At 37.7% G+C, this 23,547-nt stretch overlaps 1 protein-coding gene across 14 annotated transcripts in view; it reads right to left on the bottom strand.

The window, feature by feature from the left end:
* The window catches only part of Ttll7 (tubulin tyrosine ligase like 7), a 217,840-nt gene that overhangs the window by 77,659 nt on the left and 116,634 nt on the right, over positions 1–23,547 (bottom strand). For 3 of the 14 annotated variants that reach the window (XM_052730705.1, XM_052730704.1, XM_052730706.1), the window contains one exon: positions 10,701–16,051. The exons of the other annotated variants lie outside the window; for them this stretch is intronic. In XM_052730705.1, coding sequence (XP_052586665.1) covers positions 15,934–16,051 — 118 coding nt within the window. In that variant the 3' untranslated portion in view covers positions 10,701–15,933. Of the gene's footprint in view, positions 1–10,700; positions 16,052–23,547 lie in introns of those variants that run through there. 14 annotated transcript variants of the gene reach the window in all.

The raw sequence follows: 23,547 nt of genomic DNA, 5'->3' as shown, positions 1-23,547 counted from the left end.
TGTTCTTCAAAATTTGGATATTATAGTCATTGTTTTAAAACAAGATAAAAAGTTAAAAGCCATCATTCACACATTTAAAATTCTTCCTTTTTTTTTTTTTGAAACTTCATTATACCAGGTGGAGAAAATATGTCCTGTTGAAAACCATTTCTGACAGGAAAAACAATGTCAGTTTTTAGAAGCCTAATAGAGAAACGTATTGTGTACAGAAAATATCTAAAACGAAATACAATAACTATAGGATGCTTCATCAATTGCCATGGTATATCCCTACTTAATCACAGCGCCTCCCCCATCAACTTCAGAGCAGGTAGAGATGGATTCCTAATAGGCATGTCCACGATACTGCGGCTTCCTGTGGCCCCCCAGCTGGGAGGCATTTCTGTAAGGTGTGCTTATGCTGCCCTCTCTTGGTGAAGAAGGAGCACTGTTCAACTTGACTGCCACCACTGGTTGGTTTTGTTTTTTGGTTTTTTTACTTTTTCAAAAAGGTTTTCTTGTTAAGAAAAACAGTCTGTTTGGATGCAGCATTTTCAGTGCCATTTGCACAAATTAAAATGCTAATTGCTAACCTTAGAACAGCTAGAAGTGCTTGAAATAATTCTGAGTTTCTAAATTGATGTGACTTGAAGCCAATTGGAGTACACACTCAAATCTTTTCATTTATAGACTCCAGGAAATTCCATTTTGTTAAAAAAAAAAGTACCAAAAAAGAGAGGAGTAGGAAGACTCTAACTTCATGGCTTTGGAAGACCACTACATGGAGAGGAGAAACCTTAGCGCAGCTCCTAAGAGCTCTGTCCACTTCCACATCTGATGGAACAAATTGTGATCCAATACAAAAAAAGAAAGAAAGAAAAAGAAAAGAAATGGTTACTGGATAAGCATAAATAGAAACGCAAACATGGAAAACAGAAAATCCAACTTTCTGTGGCAATCAGTTTTAATTTAAGAGCCAGTGGTACAACAGAGCCAGCTGGGACTAGCTTGCAAGAATCAACTGTGTGCATTATCCCCCTACTCCATGTTCAATGCTGTGGTTTTGACAGATGAAATCTGTCATGGTAGGAGTATAAACACTATATAAATTGACAAACACTAAATAAGGATTTTGTCTGAGAGAGAGAGGAACATGCATATCACAGACAGGACTGGTTATGAAACATTTAGTAGCACATTTATATATGTCAAAAAGCTGAAGACATTTTCTTTTTACCAAAGAGAATTGACAATTAACAAATTTTCCTGATCAAAATGAATATAAACTCCAAATAGAAGCTTTCTTAGAGGACACCATTATATAAGAAACATTGTATAAGTGAGGAACATAGTGTAGTGCCTGGGACACGAGGCATCTGTGCCCCTTTCTTTTAGATATGTACAAATATGCTTTTTTTCAGAATAGAAACTATTCACAATTAGCATTTCCTCTTTCCTAAATAAAAGTTTTCCTAATAGGCACTCTGTTTTCATTATATTGTATGTCTTCATATTCCTTCTCTCTCTCTCTCTCTCTCTCTCTCTCTCTCTCTCTCTCTCTCTCTCTCTCTCTCTCTCTCTCTCTCCTTGCACATATGTGTGTACACGCTTATATGTGTGAGTCACACATATGTGAGTGTGCATGTATGTGTGTGCATATGCATGTGGACACACAACTCTGACTTCGGGATTGTCTTTCATGGCTTTTCCACCTCCTTCATTGAGGCAACATTTCCCAATTATATTCATCGCTCCTCAGTACAGAAAGGCTACGGACCATCTTGCTCTGGGGACCCTGTCTCTGCCTTCTTCAAAGGCTAGAAGTACAGGCAGGCCACTCCCCCCACTTAGCACTTATGTGTGTGTCTAGCCCTAATGTTGAGCCATCTCCCCTGCCTCCACCATATTTTACACCAGCTCCAAAAATAATAGGAGCTGGAAAGTTTGGGGTAATTTATTAATGCATCCAAATGTCACATATTTCATCACATGACCGAGGCAGAATGCTTGAGTATGTTTCTGTGTTGCATGGGAAACAGATATTATATGTTCCATGACTGACAATATGAGTAAAAATTTACATCTTTATTCAACAATGACATCTTGTAAGTCCCCACCACTGTCTGAATGTTGCCCACCAAAAGATGGCAAAATTCCAGAACCTGGTGGAATTCTCCTTCAATTGACTCACTTCTAAGTTTATAAAGACCACTTCAAAAATACAACTGAAGTGGGGTCTCTGTCTCCAAGGCACGCAAACTTTACTTCTAAAGTATTTATGAAGCATTGTTCTGTGTCTCACACATGTCAGCAGCCTGCTTAGTGCATGCATAGCGCACATCCAGGAAGCTTCCTTTTCAGTCAGGTATAGCTCACTGTGTGTGAGGATTATCAGGGAGAGCTGGATTAATTCTTATTACAGTTTCAGGTCTGCCTCTGCTCCCAGGAGCCTCTTGAAGATGTACATCAAGATTACCATTCTGTTAAAAAAATATACTATTAATTAATAATGATTTTATATAAAAATAATGAAAAGGGACTCTTGAGTGACAGTTTAGCTAAACTGCTACAACAATGTCACTAACAGCGATACCACAACTGAGCAGCTGACCAACAGTACCAGTCCTTGAATGCAGAAATAGAGCCTTTTAAATTAACCTCCGTTTCCTCATAATGAAAACCAATAACAAAACCATGTTTGAAATGAAAAGATATTAGAAAATATGATTGTTGAACATAGAGAGTCACCTGCTTGCTGTTTAAACCTCAAAATGAAACAGTATCTGGTGATATGGGGTTGTTTCTAACGCTGTTGATGGGAGGACAGAAAACCATCCTATCAGTGCCAGACAGAAAGAATCAACGCCAGGCAGAGAACAATCGATGGCCATGCAATTTTCAGTGTTACAAGTCATTAAGTTGAAGATGTGTGAGAATCAGTTTTAAATACAACATCTCATCAGAATCTACTGAGAAACCACAGAATAAAAATAACTTTTTAAAAACTGCACCAAGTCAATAAAGGTGTTTATTTAATAAAATAAAAAGTCTGGCCCTTGGGTATAGTTATTTTGAAGGCTCTTCATCAGAGGGAATAAAAATAAAACTACATCTCATTGACCACACAAATGAACAAATATACCTTCCCAGCAGCCCCATGGGCACTCCTGTCATCAACCCCAATTTGCAAATAAGGAAAACAAGAAGCAAGGCCTTGAAGAAGTAGGTTACCAAGGGGTTGCTCCTGGGTAAGTGGTGCAGTTGGAATTTGAACACAGCCTTGTAGCAACTGCCTTACACGCTTCTCATCCATGTTAAAGATAAAACTACAAAATGCAGGAACCCTTCCTAAGGAGCAGATTCCATCTTGAACTGCTTTTCGCCTCAATCTACTTGCATGCCCTTACTTGTAGTCCACAGTAGCGGCCATGTGGTTCTGTGATGTGCTAAACAAGTTGCTAAGGACCTACAATGCTTACAGAGCCAGGCAACCTGGGAATCAGAGGTGCTCCATGCCAGAAATAAACATTTGATAGACTTTCTTACACACAACTGTTATTTATCCTTAAGTTCATAATACTTTGTTTAGAAGGCTTTTTCTTGCCACTAGAATTTAAGGCCTTGGAAAATGAGGATATTAATAATTTGTTTTTTACTAGTTACCATTGCTCTTGATGCACAGTTAACATGTAACACGTGTTTGTTAAAAGGAAATTAGATGTCATAGCCAATAAAAGCAGGCCTAAAGGAATGATTTTAATCTATATATTAAACAAAGATTTTTTTTTCCTAAAGAATTTTAGTGGTAACTTTTTTTAGGAAGGTTCCAATGTCTCTCCTTTATTCTTTGTCTGATAGAATCCTTCATGGAAATGTCTCTTGGAAGCTGGGAATGTAGGTCAGTTGGCAGAGTGCTTGCCTAGCTTGCACGAAGTCCTGGGTACCATCCCCAGCAGCACAGGTATCCTGTGTGTGGTGGTGCCTATAATGCCAATAATCTGGGATGTCGATTCAGAGAAGCAGAAGTTCCAGATCATTCTAGACTACATAGTCAGTTCAAGGGCAGCTGGAGCTTTATGAGACACTGTTGCAAGAGATGGAAAGGTAAGGGAGGGAACAAGAGGGGAAGGGAGGGGAGAGGAAGAAAGGAGAAGAGAGGGGAAAGGAAGAGGAATAGAATGTGAGGGGAAGGTAGAGGAGGGAAAGGAACTTCTTGACTACTGTTTTGTGGGGCTATTCCCAATTTCCAGTCTTTCCTCTCTCCCACAGGGCTAATGTAGCCAACTTCTTAAAATATGGACTCTGTGTCTTCAGCTCTATTTTAAAAGGCTGATTAATATGAACTCACAGAGACTCTGACAACATACACAACAAGCCAACAAAATCTCAGCATAAACAAGGGGAAGTACTCACAAAGTCCCTCCTCTAATCCAGAAACAGTTTGCAATTGATATCTTCTGGGAAATGGAAAAATCAGTTTTTATTTCCGGGCGGTGGTGGCGCACACCTTTAATCCCAGCACTCGGGAGGCAGAGCCAGGCGGATCTCTGTGAGTTCGAGGCCAGCCTGGACTACCAAATGAGTTCCAGGAAAGGCGCAAAGCTACACAGAGAAACCCTGTCTCGAAAAACCAAAAAAAAAAAAAATCAGTGTTTGCCAATGGAGTGTTACTGGGAATTACAAACACACTCCAAGGCAGGCCTCATGTTCAGGAATAGTTGACCAACACAAAATGAATTCCACAGGCTTTTTTGGTTTTGTTGTTGTTGTTATTTTGATTTTATTCTTTTCTTTTTTAAGAACATGAAGTTGGGTAAGTATGAAGATGTAGGGAATCTGGAAAGACATGGGGGTTATGGTCAAAATACATTGTATAAACAGTTTTTAGAGTAGTTTTTGGAATATAATTTAAATAATCCCATAAGGACAAAATCCAAACTATGAAACATGGCATCTGGGTATTTGGGATTGGATCCAAAGAAAAGACTTTTCACACACCTTGTGTCATTCCACTTTTCATTACTGTAGTAAAACACCTGAGACTGGATAACTTTATAAAGAAAAGAGTTACAGTTCTCAAAGTTCAAGTGCATATGAGTGGTATCTGCTCAGCTCTGGCAGACTTAATGTTGTTACAGTATCATACTGGGCCCTCTGATAGCAGGAGTGAGCTGACAGAGATCAAACAATCAGACAATGAGACCAGTTAGGTCCGCTCCCTTTGAGAAAATCGACCAACTCTCTCATGAGCACTACCTTAACTCCTTCAGGGCCAGAATGATCCTAACGCCCTGCCTACTGCCTACTACCTACTGCCTACTACCTGGCATGCTGAGGGCCAAGGCCACAATAGATGAGCCCTTGGGAGACAAGATACATCCAACCACGGCACATGTTCAAATAAGGCTGTTTCTTCTGGAATAGCCCATGTGCCTCCTCCTGAACCACAAGGTCTTGGGTCACCTGAAGGTGGCAGATGTCTTGGTCTTATTGTGAATGTGGATGAATTGCTGCCAGGACCACAGAGTGTTTCCTCTGCAATAAGGAAGCACAGAGTGAACAGGAAGTGACCTAGGCCATAAAGCCTAACGGTCAGCCCTAACATGATTCACTTCCTCCTTTGAGGCTGCACCTCTTATAGCCTCCATAGCCTGTTTTGCCAAGATGAAGAAGGAAGGAGCTGTGAAGGAAATGCCTGTCGCTACCACAGCCAAAGCTAAAGCAAAGGCAATGAACGCCAAGACGGATTGACAGTACCCCTTCTTAGTCTCTTCTTAAGCCATGAGCCAAACTAGATTCTTCTCCCTTAGGTTGCCTCTTGTCATCAGTAGGCTCCTGCGGAACTACCTCCCACATTAGAAGAGGGAAATCGGTACCAGAACCTGCCAGATCTTAAAATGGGTTCCTTCTGGCTTACCAGGACACAAGAGATTCTGAGCAGCCACCACACCTAAACAGGTTGGATTCTTTACCTGATTCCCAGAGCAACAGGACACTGCTTGTAGGCTCAGTTGCTAAGAAGAAGAAATGATGCTGAAAGATATTGATGCAGAAATGAAATCATCTTATTCTAGCTTCGACTCTGTTGCTGTGAGAAGATATCCTAACCAAAAAGCAACTTGGGGAAGAAAGGGGTTATTTTAGCTCACAATTGCAGTGTTAGCTCAGGTTATACAGTCCATTGCTGCAAGAAACATGGTGGCAATATGAGGCAACTGGTCACATTGTACCCACAGTCAAGAGCAGAGAGGTGAATGCATGTGTGCTTCTGCTTAGCTCTGTTTCTTGACTCTTAACACAGTTCAGGACCCCCTTGCCTAGAAAATAGTACCGCTCACAGTGAGCTGGCTCCTCCTCCATCAATTAAGACAATTCCACAGGCAAGCCCACAGCCAACCCGAAGTACACAGTCCCTCATGAGACCTTCTTCCAGGTAGTGTTAGGTTGTGCCACGGTGACAACTAAGCTAAACAGCACGTCTTTCCCACTTTTCTTCTTTCGGATATGTGTGAGCTCACACTGCTTCTGTTATGATAACCAAATTTAGCACGATTGGTTTCACGTTTATATTTATATTTTTTTATTTTAGAGATAACATAGCTGTGCTTCATAGGGGAAAAGATGGAAGTGAGTGGGTTGGAACTGAGAGATGATATAATTTGAAAATTGAATATAAGTAAGACTTGACTGAAGAACCCGGGGCTAAGATGTTGCGGTGATGGATGAACTCAAGATCATTTCTGAGGGATCTGCTTATTCTTTTTTTTTTTTGCAATAAACATTTCATGGAAAGCCTATAGCTTCAGCTTCAGAAGGCAAAACAATAGAATTAGCTGTTTGTTTTTTTAAGATCTATTTCTTACCCAAATTTGAATTTTTCCTTTGTACTTTTCACATTATGAAGTAGAACATTTACTGAACAAATACCAATTTGAGCTAAAATGATATTAGGTTTTGATGATCTACCTATTTTTAGCCTGAGGACTAAGTGATTTTCTGTATTCACATTTTCATCATTTTAATGAAAATGAGGTAATACACTGAAATGGTATTTTCTTAGAATGTATTAAGGTTTATATATTCTTGATTTTTCAGATATTCTCTGTCATAGACTTTTCCTCTAAGTCAGATGTGTTATAAACACACAGATTAACATTTTTACTGCTAACAGCATGCTGCAGGTTTCGAAATTAATTCCATTCTTGATCTTTTAGAGGATCTTGTTCTAATACAAGCAACAGAACTGTCATAATAAAACAGAGCTGGTCTAAATGCATGTTTTGTGGTTACCCTTGAAAGTTTTATTATTGATTTAATATGCAAAGGATGTGTCTTCATTTACACTTACTATTAGGACTGTTTCATTCATTCACCTTCTTTCTATTATTGATTAAAATATGGAAGAGAGTCATGAAATGATAGTTCAAAAAGATGAGTGTCACTTTCTGAGACGAACAAAGATAGTCATTCCTCAGTTGAGAATGTCAATATTTTTGATAACTGCATGAAATACTTCAGTCTAGGGTGCTGGAGAGACTACTCAGCAGCTAAGAGCACCTTCTGCTCTTGCAGAGAACCTGAATTCAGTTCCTAGCACCCATGTAAGTCATCTTAGAATCACCTGTCCCTCCAGCTCTGGAGGATCTGATGCCCTCTCCTCGCCTCTGTGGATATCTGCACTCATGTGCACATACCCATGTACACTCAGACATAGATACACATAATTGAAAATTAAATCTTAAAAATAATTCTTAAATTTTCAGTTTAGACTGTAATCCTACATTTCAGTTTATACTCCTTAATACATCAAAGGATAGCTTTGTCATATTGTTAAAGAGGGATAATTCAACAGTATTTTGCATGGCATAAAACAACTGTGACAGGACTTACTAAGGCTGAGAAAATGCCATCATGTTTCTCTAAATAAAATAGGCACAGGAAAACATCTGACACGATAAATATTGTCTCTCACAAATAATGTGACAAGCTTTGGATAAATTCCATCTTCCTACATCAGCAGCAGCCCTTTTGTTTGAGAATATCATTTCAGATGGCCATCAAGTGCTTCTAGATATACCAAGATAGCATACAAAGCTCTTGGCTGCCAATAAGTAACGTTAGAATCTCATTAAAGACAAAAGCCCTTATCACATAGGACCCAATAGATGCTGAATGTCTTTTCATTAGCCATTCTGATGGCATCCTGACAGGATTCTTAAAGTATTTTACACTACTTTACCCATCACAATTATGTTGCAAATGTCTCACCTGATACTTGTGCACCATTAAGCTTATTTTATTTCAGGGCATGCTTGCTGGATCCAAGCCACATCTCTTGAAAAATCAGGTTTAAATGATCTTCTGTTAATGACCAAATCTCAAGTGACAAGTCCTAGTAAATTTCTTGCACCAGGTCTAATTCTCTGTGCCTGTAACTATAACATCATTGTTTATTGGAATACATTATTGTGTGTCTTGATTACTTACTAGCAAGCAAACTGGTTTAGTTTGCTCTTTTCCAAGGTCCTTTTGCTAGAAGACTAGTCTTGGAAAATGCTCTGTAGCACGTTACCATGGTGAAGTTGGTATAGAACTAGTGCATATTTTAGTCTCTTCTTTCACGACTCTTGGGATTTGTTTGTTTTGCAGTGGTGGAACTGTACACAGTGATTTGCTGGTGTGAAGTGAGCAGTGCACCACCAAGCTACAGCCTCAGTCCCCTTGCTCAGTTCCTCTTAGGTCTGGACAGTAGTGTAACACAACCACCTCTACATTCACTATTTTCTTCTCCACTTTTGCCACACCATGGTGATAGGCCCTGTTCTCACCACCCTCTGTACATGTACGAAGAATAATCAAATAATCTTTAAAAATTCTCTCCAAATTAGTTTAAAATTCTATTATCTTCTTGACAAAACAGTTTAAGGTTCATTTTGTTTTGAAGATGATTTCTAATGCCATAAACTATTCCAGGATATTTTATTTTACAATTAAAGATTTTTAGACCTTTAATTAAACTGAAATATGTGTGTGTATACATATATATATATGAATTACATGGGTATAATTTAATGTATAATGATTTCTTTGATAAAATAGGCAGATACCAAGGCCAGTCACATTGACATCATCTTTTTTCATGGCAGAATAAAAAGCTATAGAATATTTTTTATAAAAATAGTATGAATGTTTAAAATGCATTTTAAAAGTCAGTTTGGGGCACTGAGAAAGACAGCAGCATGGTGGGCAGGAGCACTTGCTGCACAAGCACCAGAATCTAAGTTCAGATCTGCTGCACACAAGAGAGATGAACATGGTCTGTGCACCTGTAACCCCAGCTGTGGGGGAGCAGACAGGACAATCCCTTCAACTTGCTGACCAGAGAGCCTAGCTAAAAAACGGTGAGCTAAAGATAACTGAGAGACCCTGTCTCATGGAATAGATGCTCAACAAGGAAGGAGGACACCTCCTCCAGCCTCTGCACATGAGAGTGTTGACAAGCTCATACACATAGTCACACACATACACAAACACATAGCTACATACACATACATGTACACACATATGCACATGTATGTATATACACATTATACACAAACACACAGATCATAGATATACACATTCATGCACACACATATAAATACACATATACATAGACATAGTCACTTTTATATCATTTGTTTGTCAATTACAAAAATTATGGCATGTCTGTGTTAAATTACCCATTACCTGACTGGATCCTTTCTTTTATATGCCTCCTTTGCTGTGGGATGTTCTCTATGCTCTGAATGTGTTGCTCTGATTGATTAATAAAGTGTTGATTGGCCAGTAGCCAGGCAGGAAGTATAGGCAGGACAAAGAGAGAGGAGAATTCTGGGAACAGGAAGGCTGGGTCAGGAGATGCTGCCAGCTGCCGCTGCCATGAGGAGCAGAATGTAAAGTATCGGTAAGCCATGAGCCACATGGCAAAGTATAGATTTATAGGAAGGGGTTAATTTAAGATGTAAGATCTAGCTATCAAGAAGCCTGAGCCACACAGCCATACAGTTTATAAATAATATAAGCATCTGTGTGTTTATTTGGGTCCAAGCAGCTGCGGGACTGGTGGGTGAGGGAGATTTGTCCTGATGGTGGGCCAGGCAGGACCAGGAGATAACCCCAGCTACACTCCTTTCTTTAAAGAAAGCCCATATGTTCTAAAGTTCAACGTTGACTCCTTGCTGACTATGCATGGAGCTCTGAGTTCCTTCTCCAGCATATTAAACAAATAAAGGGAAACTATCTCAAATTTGTTATAAACATCTCAAAGAACAATGTGAGCAATGGCAACAAGACTAAAATGTACTTCATTTTGAAGTTTTGGATATTGCTAACAAATGATGAAATTAAAATTTCTAAAACATGAAATTCATGCCTGAGATAATATATTATATAATCAGGTTAAATTGTCACTACTAACTTTTAGAACACTCTGTCTTCCATTCAGTGAAGAAAAGTCGATCACCATTTTATCTTCTTGGCCTCATTCTTAATAACAGGTTGCACTATCCTCTCAAAGCTATTGACAGTAGCAAACATTGCTATAAAAATATGTTCATTAAATTGAAAGCTTAATTCAATTTGCTTAATTGGACACAGTCTCTTCTCCTACTGAAATCAGTATGTGTGTGTGCAGTGTGCATGTACATGTGCAAAAATAGAAATCAAATGATGACATAATGTAGGACTCTTGTGTTGACATTTTTATTATAGTAACATATCTGAGTAATTGAAGTAATTTCACCATACAGGTGTCACATGCTAAGGCATGCCATGGCAATGCCAAGGACACAGTTTGTTGACATTTCAGGAGCATCTTCTGTATCATTTATATTCATATACAGGAAGTAAAACACACAGAGATAATTTGATCCATGATTCGTGTTAGCAAATGTATTCTCTCACCCTCGAATTCAGACTTCTCTGCAAGTCCATTAAAATTCCAATGCTGTTGCGTGTACAGTAGTTGTTACATGAACTCAAGTACCAGAATGGCTGCTAGCCTTTGATAGAAATAGAATAAGCATCTGACCACTTTTCACAGGCAAGCCTTCTTGCTAATTAAGACTCATTAGTCTGCTGAGTGATGTGTTTGTCAAGGCAAGATCTTTCGAGTTCACACGTGGTTATAAAGGAGAAGCATTATACAGTTCTTCTTAGATTATACACCCTCAGCATCACAATGTCTACCTGAGTAAATTTCTTCCAATACACCAAACACCACCTCATGACACACCCTCAAAAATAGACGCAATCTCAGTGTGTGCCATTTCAAGTATCAATTTCTGTTGTAAGACATTAAAGTGTATCTCACTTCACAGAGATCCACATATTTCATGTGTTTTAGGCATTCAGACTTCAACCTTGTTCCTAAAGTTCTCAGCATACTGAACTTGACCCAATATTTCATTGAAGTTTTATTGTTGCTCAGGTAAAAACACACCACTATAAGAATTCAAGGAAGAGCAATGTTTAAAAGGCAATATTTCTCTTTTTCTTTACTTTGTCCATGCACAGCTAAAGCTTCAAAGGGAATTTAAAGAAGGAAAATAGGTTTGAGAGAAAGCAGTGTGAGGAATCAAGTTTTCTTTATGAATATATTTCTACAGTTTTCATTTTTTTACAAGCCAACATTAGTGGAAAAACAATTAAATATCTAATGATCAATATGTAGATATCATGGCCCTTTACACTTGAAGCTCTCAATTTAAAGAGAAAAGAAAATGCCCCCAAATCACGAGGTCACAGTAACACAATTGTACAGTTATATTTTTATTGTTGGTTAATGCTTAGAACCAAGTGCATGAGATTCTAAATGTAAATTAGCATTGCTAAATAGAAAAGGAAGGGAGTTTCTGTCACTCTTGAGGTATTTACTATTTTTTAAAAGAATATATATTTAAGAATGAATCAGTGCATTATAGAAGATTAAATAATGACATGTGTGCAGCTATCTTTTTGGTATTTTGAATAGTGTGTATTGCATATGTTTAAATTTGAAGATAATGTTTACACAGAATGACATTGACATGTTAAAGAAGAAAGCATTGAATTTATATTCAAACATCTGAAATTTCAAATCAGCATAATCCCATACTCATCTATTTTCCAAGCTAAAGAGACAATTTGAATTAAATCATTTTCTTGAAGTCTAGGAGCCACTTAGTTTCTATGCATACATAAATCTTAGGTAAAAGAAAGGGGTGTGGGTTTGGTTTGGTTTGAACTTTAGAGATGAGGAGTCATGGAAACTTTAGGGGATTTGGTCTAATTTAGGCAAATCCTTACAGACAGCAGAGTTGCTTAACTCTGTGCTCCATATAAAACTTTATGTTCCTATATTAAAGATAAGTGAAATACAACAAAATAAAATTTATGCAAAGTAAAATGAATTGCAACGGGGTCTTTAATATATTCAAACCCACAAGGCTGGCTTACTCAAGTAAAAACTAAATCATGACTTTAGATTATGTTTGTAGGTGATGATATAAAACAAACAAGTTACTACTTGGACAATTTGGAAAATATTCATATCTAACAGTTTAGGGAAGTAGTCCAACCTTGAGATGAACCAAACTACTAGGGCTGCCTGTCTATACCTATCCCGTACCCTTGTAAGTAAACTAAAATCCATTCTAAAAACAAACAAATAAAAAAACAAAAAACAAAATCCTGGTGAGATTAAGTAGTTTCTGAGGTTTCTCCTTTTCTCCTATGAAAGAGAGATTTACACTGTCTCTTACACAGATATGCTTAACCATATGCATAAGAAATTGATAACAAAAACTAAGGAATATTTTATACCTCTAATACCTGTCTATGGCCTCCTGAGACTTCCATGGCTCATTATCATGTCTTCTCATAGCTGCTCATTAGGGAATGGTGCTATGACAACCACAGTCCACAGCACACCAGGTAATGCACATAAATAATGAGCACATGGCTTTCTGCACAACTTCATCGTATGCAACTAGTTGAAACAGGAAAATGTAGGCAATGAAATTCTAGTGCTCAAAACAAGGCCTTGCTTGAGTAGCTAGGGAAATGATATTTGTTTACCTAATACTTGGCAGTGTTATGTATTTAAATGTACTCTTAGTTTTTAATGGATGGGTGTTTCTAAAGTGAAAATTCCTAATGTTGGACAGTCCGAATTTTTTTTGGTTTTAAATAAAAATTCCTTTCTTGTAAAAGATAAAGGTTCCAGTGTAGGTCAGTTCGGGCTGTCTCTCGACCATTGCCGGCAGTCTGTTGTGTGGGTATCTTTGTGGATTTCTGTGGGCCTCTCTAGCACTTTGCTTCTTCCTGTTCTCATGTGGTCTTCATTTACCATGGTCTCCTATTCCTTGTTCTCCCTCTCTGTTGTTGATCCAGCTGGGATCTCCCGCTCCCCCAAGCTCTCTTTCCCTCAACCCTCGCCTTTCATTACCCCCACTCATGTCCAGGCTGTTCATGTAGATCTCATTCCATTTCTCTGTCATTGGGCGATCCCTGTGCTGACCTACACTGGTGATGGGATGGCCAAACACCCTAATTGTTGTGCTAGAAACCTCATCCAACTACTGAGGGATCTGGATGCAGAGTTCCATGACTAGGCCCTGGGTGGATCTCTGGGAGTCCAATTAACGAGAATGAGGAGGGTTTATATGAGCGAGAATGGTTGAGACCAAGGTTGGATAAAGCACAGGGACAAATAGCCAAATGAATGGAAACACATGAACTATGAACCAATGGCTGAGGGGTCCCCACTGGATCAGGCCCTCCGAATGGGTGAGACAGTTGATTGGCTTGATCTGTTTGGGAGGCATCCAGGCAGTGGGACCAGATCTTGTGCTCATTGCATGAGTTGGCTGTTTGAAACCTGGGGCCTATGCAGGATTGTTTGGCTCGGCCTGGGAGGAGGGGACTAGACCTACCTGGACTGAGTCTACCAGGTTGACCTCAGTCTGTGGGGAAGGCTTTGCCCTGGAGGAGATGAGAATGGGGGGGGGCGTTGGGGGGAAGGTGAGGGGGACGGGAGGGGGGAGAACAAGGGAATCTGTGACCGATATGTAGAACTGAATTGTATTGCAAAATAAATTAAAATAAATTAAAAAAAAAATTACCAAAAAAAAAAAAAAAAAAAAAGATAAAGGTTCCAAAGCATATACTCTAGCTAATTAAATGATCATGTGATTTGAGATAAACAAAGTGAATTACCAAGAAACTGGGTTGGTATCACTTACCAATCACTTTAAAACATAGCTCCATGACTTTTGTGTTCTTTTATTTCTCCATGATTTTTAAAACAAAAATGACTACAAGTAAACCATAAAGAGGACTGATTTGTTGATTAATCCCATAAAGATTCTATAATGTTCCAATATTTGCATCACTTATTTTAAGAACTCAGTAACATATTGAAAAATTCAAAATATGGACTCCTAAATATCACACTCATTTTCTTCATTTGGAAAACACAAGACAAAATTAACATGGGATGTACCCAGTAAGAAATGGAATGTGTGTGGGTAGGCAGCCATAAAGAAGTAAAGTAGCCAGTAGTAATTTGTGAAAAAATGAATATTGTAGTAAAAAAAAAAATACTTTCCAAGAGTGGTTTGAAAAGCAAAATACATATACCTTACAACTTTGGGTAACTAGCAACCCAACTTTGAATGAACATGGGACAAATGGGCTCTCACTTCTGCTGCTTTAGAGTCATTTCTCCATTTACTGGAAGTGGATTTCAGGATATGAAAAGGTGGTAAACAATCTTGAGCTTTGCAAATACTTAGCATCTGTGAGTAAAACCATTGGAAGGAAGTTTGAGCAAATACTATATTTACTGAGTTCAAAAATCTGTGAGTGTGCTGTCTGTATTTGTATGGAAACTGAAAGCACACACATTAGATTTGAAACGGCAGACAAGAAAAGGGAGCATGGGAGTATGCTGCTCTGAAACACACACATGATACCTTTGAACAGAAAGGCAATGCCATACTGAACTTTGAACAAAAGACCCCCTCCAGGGCATATCAATGAATAGTGACATATGCTCAATGTAGACTTAAGAGTCTTTAGATAATTTTTATGAGACAAAAGTCACACAGCAAACGCTCTATCACTGCCACTATCTTGTTTCTTTATGTGACATCATCTTGTTTCTTTATGTGACATCATCTCATTTCTTTAGGTGGCTCCCCATAGAAAGTCAAATTAAAGAAAGTTTATATTTTATTCTTAACCCCCTGGGTTGTCTCCCATTTTAGATCACACCATAATCTTATCAGATCCTTATTGAAAATACACACTAGAACAAGTAGCTAAATTTCCCTATAGGGGAATAAAATGTTGGAGAGTCAGGCTGGGATATTTTCTAGTACTTTATGGTGTGCTATAGTAATAATAAGCCTGTTTAATCCTAATCCTATCATTAAACCAACCCCAGGCTTCTACATCTTTTGTGTTTCACTGTTAAAGAGCTACTGTGAGGAAGAGAAGTAATAAGATACTATTAGTGCTTTCTGAAGTCAAAGCTGTGTTATCTAGAAAATTATTTAACACTGTGATGGGCTCTTCAAGATCGATTCTGCTTTATATACTCTGCAGCAAAAATAACATTTCTAGTAGGAAGTAATCAATTATAAACCTAGCAAATTCTACACATTTGCATATTTATTTGTGTAAACAACTTTAATATGGTTTATTACATTTCCAGAAAGGTTAAACCTTAAATTCAGTTTTCTGCTAATTCTTCTTACATATAATAAATATATATTTATATGTTACTTGAGTGCATGGGTGTGTGTATTCCACACACTTCTATGACATATATACATAAAACAGCACATAAGGGCCACTTCCTTAAGGTTCAGCTGGAGAAAATAAATGAATTGTTACTATGTACAGCCCATGGTAGTCTTCTACTCAGTCTCACAAATGGCCATATCGGGATGTAAACAAAACATTGGAGCGAGTCATTCCGGGTGAATTATATTTCATGTTGTACAGTGATGATCTCATGAGGAATTGACTCCCTGGTAGCAAATGCCTAAAAACAAGGTATTTAAAAAATTAGTTTGTTGAAAAAACTTTAAAGTCAATGTCATTCATGAAAGGATTATACAACTAGTTATTTACCTTTCTTATCTGGAAATTGTGACTATCACAACAATACAATTCATACAGAAATTTCCATCCTAAGATTAAACTTCAGAAAGTTAAACACAAATATACATAACATATGAAATTGGTATCTCATGATGTGCTATCATCACTGTATTCAAACATCACATTGCTGTTTGTTGGCTCACATTAACTTATAACACGTTATCAGTGCCTGTAAGTAACATGTGGAGCCAGGTAAATAGCTCTTTAAAACATGTGATATAAGAATCAGACACTCAAATCTTTAGTCTTTTACTAATGATTTCCATGGAGAATTTGGTAAGCCACATTAACAATAGCATTTATTTGAAAGATCTAGAACCATGAATCCTAATTATATAATGTCTCATTTATTCACTATAACTATAGTTAATTTAAAACATCCTTAATGTATTTTATATTCTTACACAATTCGGTGTTGATGGTTACAGATTGATGTAACTATGAATTCAAATGTATTTCCAAATATGTGATTTTCCTCAGATTTTAGAAAGACAAGATAGTATATGTATAAGATTTTATATATATATATATATATATATATATATATATATATATATATATATGTATATATCCACCAGGATGCCAAAATTATGTAAACAAACCATTAATTAATTTTTACATAATAAAAGTATGAATATTCACAATTAATAGTAAAGACAACAAGTGAATTTATATGCTAATTCAGGTCCAATTTACCAAGAAACTGGACATTGTTTTTTGTTTGTTTTCTTTTCTTTTTTTTAATATTTTTTATTTTTCGAGACAGGGTTTCTCTGTGTAGCTTTTGGAGCCTGTCCTGGAACTCACTTTGTAGTCCAGGCTGGCCTCGAACTCACAGAGATCCAACTGCTTCTGCCTCCCCAGTGCTGAGTTAAAGGCATACACCACCATACCCGGCTTTGTTTGTTTTCAATACCAAGCTTTGAAAATTGGGAATTACATATGAGTTGGGCACCCATATTTTCTTTTCCTGTGAAAACCTTTATAGATTGGCCAGTCCAATCTATAGGTCTCGAACTGAATGGCCAAGGAAATCCATAAATACAAATGGAAATTCTATAAGTTATATAAAGCCTATGTTGCAATAACGACTAGAGCAATGCACTACAAAGCCAGGACACAGATGTCTCTGAGGAATTCCCAACAACAGAATCAACAATAAAGACCAGTCATTAGCTGTGGTCTTGGAAAAATAAACAAACGACATCATAAACGAACACATAAGAAACCAAGTGAGGAGTAAGAACTGTCAGCTGCCTATTCTATGAGTAACAATGCTGAGAATTAGGATACATCTATACTAATGGGAAATTAAATTTACAGTTGTTTCATGTGAATCTTAGAGAAAGAAAAGAATTCATTATAATCAAACTGCAAACAGCATTCAGATTAAAATAGAATTTTCCATAATATCCATAAACATTATTTCATCATGAATAATAATACCTACTAAATCCGTTACCTAATATCACAAACTATAAATAATTGCACCGATCATTAAGTTAATAGAGCAGTAAAATAATACACAACAAACTAAATTAAATCAAAACTCCAGAATGTTTGATGAATAATGAAACAACTGATTTCTCACATCACAGATTATATAAATTATTTTCTTAATATCACTAGGGTAATTTATATGGATTAATTATGATGTCAAGTGCTGGTGAAGTCTTAATGATTAATCTGATACCTTTGCCATGGGAAAGCGTCCCTTCTTAGGTAGGGCAAGGAGCAAATAAGCTAAGGTATGTGATCAAAACCCACTAGTCCACACTGGGTGGGGACATTCTACACTCTGCAGAAAATGCATCAGGAATGACACAGTAAACATTTCTGCCAAACTTTGCATTACACATGTCTATGTGTGTGTGGTGTACGTGCATGCGGTGGTCGCCTGAGCATGAGTATAGAGGTCGAAGTTGATGTCAGTTGTCTCTCTCCATCACTCACCACTTTATTTACTGACACAGGGTCTGTCACTGAACCTGAAGTTCACCAAGTCCAGGGAACCAGCTTGTCCTGAACATCCCTCATCTCCTGGGTTCTGGGATTACAGGTGGCCATTACACCTGCTGAGTTTTTGCTCTAATATAGGCTCTGGGGATCCAAATACAGGTCTCATGCTTGTGGGGCAAACATTTTATCCACTGAGCTATCTTTACAAGCTTCCAATTAAAATTTTAATTTCCAATAAATCAGCACTATTGACACTTTAGTAACATGCATAAAAACGTTTTCTATTCTCTCAGTAGGTATGGAACCCATGATCCTCCAGCCCTCAGCCTCCTGAGTATTGGGATATCACACCCAGCCTCACAAAAACTTTAAGCTCCATTTTTTGCATGTGAAAAAATAAACAAATAAAATCACAAAATACAGGATCCTAGGTAATTTATTTTATATTAAATAATTACTTAAATAGCATTTTACAGGCCAATGTTATTGAATTTTTTTATAAATGTCAACATATTTTATTCTAATAACAATTATCTAAGTAAATATCACAGTTAGTAACATTTTTACAGATAAGCTGTATGAAGCACACAGGACCGGCTGTCTTTCCCCTGGTCACATAGCTAGTGAAGGGACATGACAGGTCTCAGAGCCCACGCACATCTACAACATTGCCGCTCCTCAGCACTGCACTCTTTGGCCACGACAATTCCAGACAATTGTCAGGGTACACCAAAATCCCATTTTAAAACGTGTATGCAATTCTTATATTAATACTTTCAGGAATATGAAGTGTATGATAACACATGCAGTACAGTGGGTATATATGCCACCAACCCCAACTTTCCAGTAGAAGTAGTAGTTCGTGAGAAACTGCTCTTTTGGACTTGAAAGAAGGAGAAGTGTGATGTGAACTTGAAAAAGTGTATGAAATTATACTGGAAAAACACTCTGCTTACCTAAAGCAAATGCTGTGGGTATTGCAAGGCATTATGGAGAAATGCAATAGTTATTTGCCTTGAAGTCTCCACTAATATCTCCTGGGAGACTCCAGTAGCTGAACAGCAAAGATTACTTTTAAATTGTTCTTTGCATTGGAGTTAAATAACACAATTTGATTTTTGTAGGCAGGAAGACTGTTTCAAGGAAGTAAATTTATAGACTATATCTGAAGACTTTGTATAAGCACCAAAATACAAAGATGTTTACAGCTTTCATTCTAGCTTATTTTTGCTGTACCAAAATAATTCACAGCTAACTGGTACCCAAGAGCAATACATCAGACTATCTCCACTCACTTCACACCCATAGTCACACTCCTCATTTGTTAGGCTAGGTGCATACATTCTTACATACCCACCACGGAGACGTAAAACACACACTTTTATAGAATTGTATATGTTATCTTATTGCTAACTCTGATGATCCCCAGAATCATTTAAAACTGATAGAAACTTTTCCTTGAACATGTAAGTGACATTCACCTTCTAGTGTCTTTCTGTAGTAGGACAAGGACCCCTGAACTCCAGCAGGTAAACCCAGATACCTGGTTTAAGGACTGCAGAGTAAATAAAATTCAACAGACTATGTGCCTTCTGCTTTTGGAGGATTTTCCTTATGTCTTGAAATTCATGACAGAAATAATTTTTATCATTCTTGGATATAAAATTCAGTATATCGAGTATATCAATCTTTTTTTTTTTTTTTTTTTTTTTTTGGTTTTTCGAGACAGGGTTTCTCTGTGTAGCTTTGCGCCTCTCCTGGAACTCACTTGGTAGCCCAGGCTGGCCTCGAACTCACAGAGATCCGCCTGGCTCTGCCTCCCGAGTGCTGGGATTAAAGGCGTGCGCCACCACCGCCCGGCGAGTACATCAATCTTATAGAACCATCTGCATGTTTAGAACACTGTCATCATCCCAAGGAGAAACTCTACACCTATTAATTTTCCTAGTTTCTCCTTCTCAGTTTGGGTTCAGGAACTCAGCAATGTGAGCACTCGCCTGGCACATGTAAATTCCTGAGTTCAGTGCCAAACACTTATAAAACACTCTTTTGGGGAGATGCTCACCTCTCCCCTAATCTAGTCCCTTACCAAGTACCTAACCACTGTGGTTATTTGGATGGTAGCATACAAATTAAAGGCTTAAAAGCTAGTATCCGCATATAAAGGAAAAGACACAATATTTGTCTTTGAGGGTCTAGGTTGCCTCATTAGAATGATTTTTTTTCTAACTCCTTCCATTTACCTGTGAATTTAATGATTTCATTTTTCTTAACAACTGAACAGTATTCCATTGTGCAAATGTACCACATTTTCCTGAATCATACATCAGTTGATGGACTTCTGAGCTGTTTCCAATTCTGGCTATTGTGAATAAAGCAGCAATGAACATGGATGAGTAAGTATCTCTATAATAGGATGTTGAGGTCTTTGAGTATATGCCCAAGTGTGGTATAGCTGAATCTTGAGGTGCATCTATTCCCAGATTCCTGAAGAACCATGACACTGATTTCCATAGTGGCTATACAAGTTAGCACTCCCACTAGCAGTGGTTAAGTGTTCCCATTACTCTCCTTCCTTGACAGCATGAGCTGTCATTTGCTTGCTTGATTGTCTCTATTCTGACTGTGCTAAAATGAAATCTCAAAGTAGTTTTAATTTGCATTACCTGGATGGCTAAGGATGCTGAACATTTCTTTAAGTGTTTCTTATCCATTTGTGTTTCTCCCTTTCTTTCTTTTTTCTTTCTTCCTTTTTTTTTAGAACTGGCTATTTAGTTTTGTACTCCATCTTTAAAATTAGGCTATTTGTCTTCTTGATGTTCTGCCTTTTTAGTTCTTTCTGTGTTTAGACACTAACCCTCTATCAGATGCACAATTGGTAAAAATATTTTCCTATCCCATAGCCTGCTGATTTGTTCAATTGCCATATTTTTTCAGCTTCATTCTGTCCCATTTATTCACTATTGATATTAGTGTCTGTGCTATTAGTGGCCTGTTCATAAAGTCCTTTCCTGTGTCAATGAGTTCAATCCTAATCTCCACTTTCTCCTCTATCATGTTTAGGGTATGTGTATTATGTTGAGGTTCTGGATCCATTTGGAGTTGAGTTTTGCACAAATATGATTCTACTTGCATTTTACATGCAGCCATCCAGTTTGACCAGCACTATTTGTTGAAGATGCTGTCTTTTCTCCATCATCAACCCTCTCTCCTCAAGACTCAGGGGATATGCAGAAGGGGAGGCAGAAAGATTATTAAGAGCCAGAGGTGATGGAGGATTCTGAGGAAACAAGCATCTTCCAGACACAACAGGACAGGTACACAGATGAATTCAGAGACTGCGGCAGCATGCTCGAAGCCTGGACAGGTGCAAGCTGATGGGACAAGTGAACATGGACTCCTACCCCTAACCAAGAAGCTGTCTCCACTGGCAATGGAAGAGTTAGTTTTCTCTAGTGGAGTCTCACTGGATGAACTAACCACATTTCAGGGTAGGCCCCATGAGTTGGCCAACACAAAACAAAATCAGTGATATTTTTGTTGACTTTTTGTTTTGGGCATTTTTTGTCTTATTGGTCTTTTGTTTGTATATTTTGGTTCTCATTTTTGTGGGTTTTTCTGTGTGTTTCTTGGCTTTTTGTTTTTGTTTGTATCTTAAAGAGAGAGAAATAAACATAAATTTGGGTGGGTAGAGATATAGAAAGGATCTGGGAGGAATTAGGAGAGATGAAGAACATGATTAAATGTATTATATGAAAAAAGTTCCTTTTCAATTTACAAAAAAAAAAAAAGGCTTTTTTTCATTTCCCGCCTTCCTACCCAGGAAACTTTAATTTTACTTCCTGATGTTGAAGTTGTTGTTATAGATGGGATTGCAAGTGCCCTTTTGTGTCTGCTTATGAAACTGGCATATTTGCAACACCTCTCTGTTTGTATTATGGAATGAGTTTCTTTGTTTCACAGCTAATACTCTATTGTATGGCCATATCTTTTGCTTGTACACTCACTTGTTGATGGACAGTTGGGTTTTTTCCACCTCTTAGCTTCTGTAAAACAAATGTTGCTATGCATACTGGGGTGCCTGGCTTCAGTTCCTTTGAGTCTACACTCAGAGTTGTCGCTTTGGGGTCATATGTGCATTTATAATTAGCTTCCTGAGACAATGCTAAACTCTATTCCACAGCAGCCACACCATTCCACATCCTCAGCAGCAAAGCCTGAGCTTTCCAATTTTCCATCTCCACCAACATGGATATATAGTATTCCATTACTGACAGCAGCCATTCAGTATGAGGTACCTTGTAATTTCAACTTTGGTTTGGAAAGTAAGGGGACAAGGCCTATTTTCAAATGCCCACTGTGTCACATGCTACTAATATGAGACCTCTTAGACCGGTTTCTTCAGCTCTCAAGAAATCCAGGCATTTCCATCCTGCTTATCTCCCAGGGCCAATGAGGGCATATGAATGAACACTTAGAATTGATGTGTCATGAACATCAACCCCACTAGCAAGATCATCCTTCATCTCAGATAACCATATCTTGTTGTAGCTTCAGGTCACTAATGGCAGCATGTGCCTGAAACTTCTTAAGTATAAGTTGTAACACACATTTAGCAAAGGGTGTCGAGCACGGCACTCAGCTGAACACGTTCTGAGACTGTATAAAACCATCACATTAAGCAGCTGAACATCTGTAGAATCCCTGAGCTCAGCATTACAGTCCTCTCTTTCCCCATCTTGATCTTTATGATGCTTACATCCTTATTTCCCATCCAAGCCCATCTTCCTTAAACACTGTTTTGTGTATTCTTTATAAAGTACATATTCCTTTGTACCTGGATAAGTTTGCTCCATTTTATGTTTGAGCCCCTATCTTCATATATGCAGGTAAACCGTTTTCTTTACCAGAGTGTCATTCCATTGTGTGATATTACAGAAAACCTATCTGTTCATCTGTTAGATACTTAGATTGTTTCTAATTTTTTTAAATGTTATGAGTAAATTATACCATGACCATTGTAGAAAGGATCTTTGTGTTCACACTTACACATTTCTGATAGAAAATTACTGGCACAGTGGCTATGAAAATGGTGGAGTACAGTATGAAATGCTGAACTGTCATCCATTTTCATTGTTTTCTGTCATGAAGGCAATTCTCATTTCTTGATGTTCTTGGTGGGTCCTGGTGTACAGCTTTGAGGATGCTTTGTTCTATTATTTTGTGGTATCTTGAATTCTAGTTTGCCTATATATATTTTTAAATGTTTATTGTCCTTTTTTTCCAAGTTATCTTCCCCAAGTTTCCATTAACTAATCTGTTTTTCTCCTTAGAAGTTGTAGGAATTCATGTAAAATTTGTATCACACTTTATTTTTGTTTGTATTTTGCCTTTTGTCCCGAGATAAGGTCTCATGTA

Source organism: Peromyscus californicus, unplaced genomic scaffold, assembly GCF_007827085.1.
Source record: "Peromyscus californicus insignis strain IS unplaced genomic scaffold, ASM782708v3 Scaffold_9__1_contigs__length_137607984, whole genome shotgun sequence".
Lineage (NCBI taxonomy): Eukaryota > Metazoa > Chordata > Mammalia > Rodentia > Cricetidae > Peromyscus > Peromyscus californicus.
Note: the sequence above shows the minus strand (reverse complement) of the source record. Positions and strands in the feature narration are given on the sequence as shown.